Source organism: Lottia gigantea, assembly GCF_000327385.1.
Source record: "Lottia gigantea unplaced genomic scaffold LOTGIsca_8666, whole genome shotgun sequence".
In the NCBI taxonomy this organism is placed as follows: domain Eukaryota; kingdom Metazoa; phylum Mollusca; class Gastropoda; family Lottiidae; genus Lottia; species Lottia gigantea.
In genome coordinates, this window is record NW_008710855.1 from 1 (window position 1) to 1,520 (window position 1,520).

Genomic DNA, 1,520 nt, shown 5'->3' on the forward strand with positions numbered 1-1,520 from the left:
ACTGATAGAACTCAATGTCAGTAAACGCCTTATCCCACTGATAGAGCTCAATGTCAGTAAACGCCTTATACTACTGATAGAACTCAATGTCAGTAAACGCCTTATACTACTGATAGAACTCAATGTCAGTAAACGCCTTATACTACTGATAGAACTCAATGTCAGTAAACGTCTTATCCCACTGATAGAACTCAATGTCAGTAAACGTCTTATACTACTGATAGAACTCAATGTCAGTAAACGTCTTATCCCACTGATAGAACTCAGTGTCAGTAAACATCTTATCCCACTGATAGAACTCAATGTCAGTAAACGTCTTATACTACTGATAGAGCTCAGTGTCAGTAAACGTCTTATCCCACTGATAGAGCTTTAACACTAGCAGACGACGCTCTAGGTTTTACTAGAGCAATATTTTAACCCCGTTTTTCATTTTTTTAAGAAATATCCTTATGGATCTTTACAACTTTCGGTTTCATATGTAAAGATCCATCAATAGGGATACTTCTGCATTTAAGAAACATCATTTTCATTTTATCATATACAACTTTCAAATTTTCATGATTTTTTAATCAAGTTTTTAATTTTTAATTATTATAGTACGTGTTAACCCATTTTAGAGAAACATTGTCATAGCTAGTGTCCACAATTTGAAGCCTTACAGTAATATTTTTTAAGCTCCATACCATAATGGAAATAGTGTAAATAGTATAATACAGTATTAATATTTTACCGTATTTTAACTCCATTAAGGAGTATTCTCCTTTGATATTAATGTATATTTTGATTTTAATTATATAATAACTGTGCGATACATGTTTTAGTTTTGCATATACTGTAATATTTTGTATAATTGTATATTTTATGTTGAATAAATATCTACAAGATAAAAAAAAAAAACTGATAGAACTCAATGTCAGTAAACGTCTTATACTACTGATAGAACTCAATGTCAGTAAACGTCTTATCCCACTGATAGAGCTCTATGTCAGTAAACATCTTATACTACTGATAAAACTCAATGTCAGTAAACATCTTATACTACTGATAGAACTCAGTGTCAGTAAACATCTTATACTACTGATAGAACTCAATGTCAGTAAACGTCTTATACTACTGATAGAGCTAAATATCAGTAAACGTCTTATACTACTGATAGAACTCAATGTCAGTAAACGTCTTATACTACTGATAGAGCTAAATATCAGTAAACATCTTATACTACTGATAGAGCTCAATGTCAGTAAACATCTTATACTACTGATAGAGCTCAATGTCAGTAAACGTCTTATACTACTGATAGAGCTAAATGTCAGTAAACGTCTTATACTACTGATAGAGCTCAATGTCAGTAAACGTCTTATACTACTGATAGAGCTCAATGTCAGTAAACATCTTATACTACTGATAGAACTCAATGTCAGTAAACATCTTATCCCACTGATAGAACTCAATGTCAGTAAACGTCTTATCCCACTGATAGAACTCAATGTCAGTAAACGTCTTATCCCACTGATAGA

At 31.8% G+C, this 1,520-nt stretch overlaps 1 protein-coding gene across 1 annotated transcript; it reads left to right on the forward strand.

Annotated features, from left to right (window-relative positions):
- Nucleotides 1–1,047: 1,047 nt before the first annotated feature.
- LOTGIDRAFT_81043 (hypothetical protein) lies at nt 1,048–1,416 on the forward strand (the record flags this gene model as incomplete). Its single annotated transcript, XM_009067822.1, has 1 exon — nt 1,048–1,416. A coding segment is annotated over one exon (369 nt), but the record flags the coding sequence as incomplete, so codon positions are not given.
- Between the last annotated feature and the right edge of the window lie 104 nt (nt 1,417–1,520).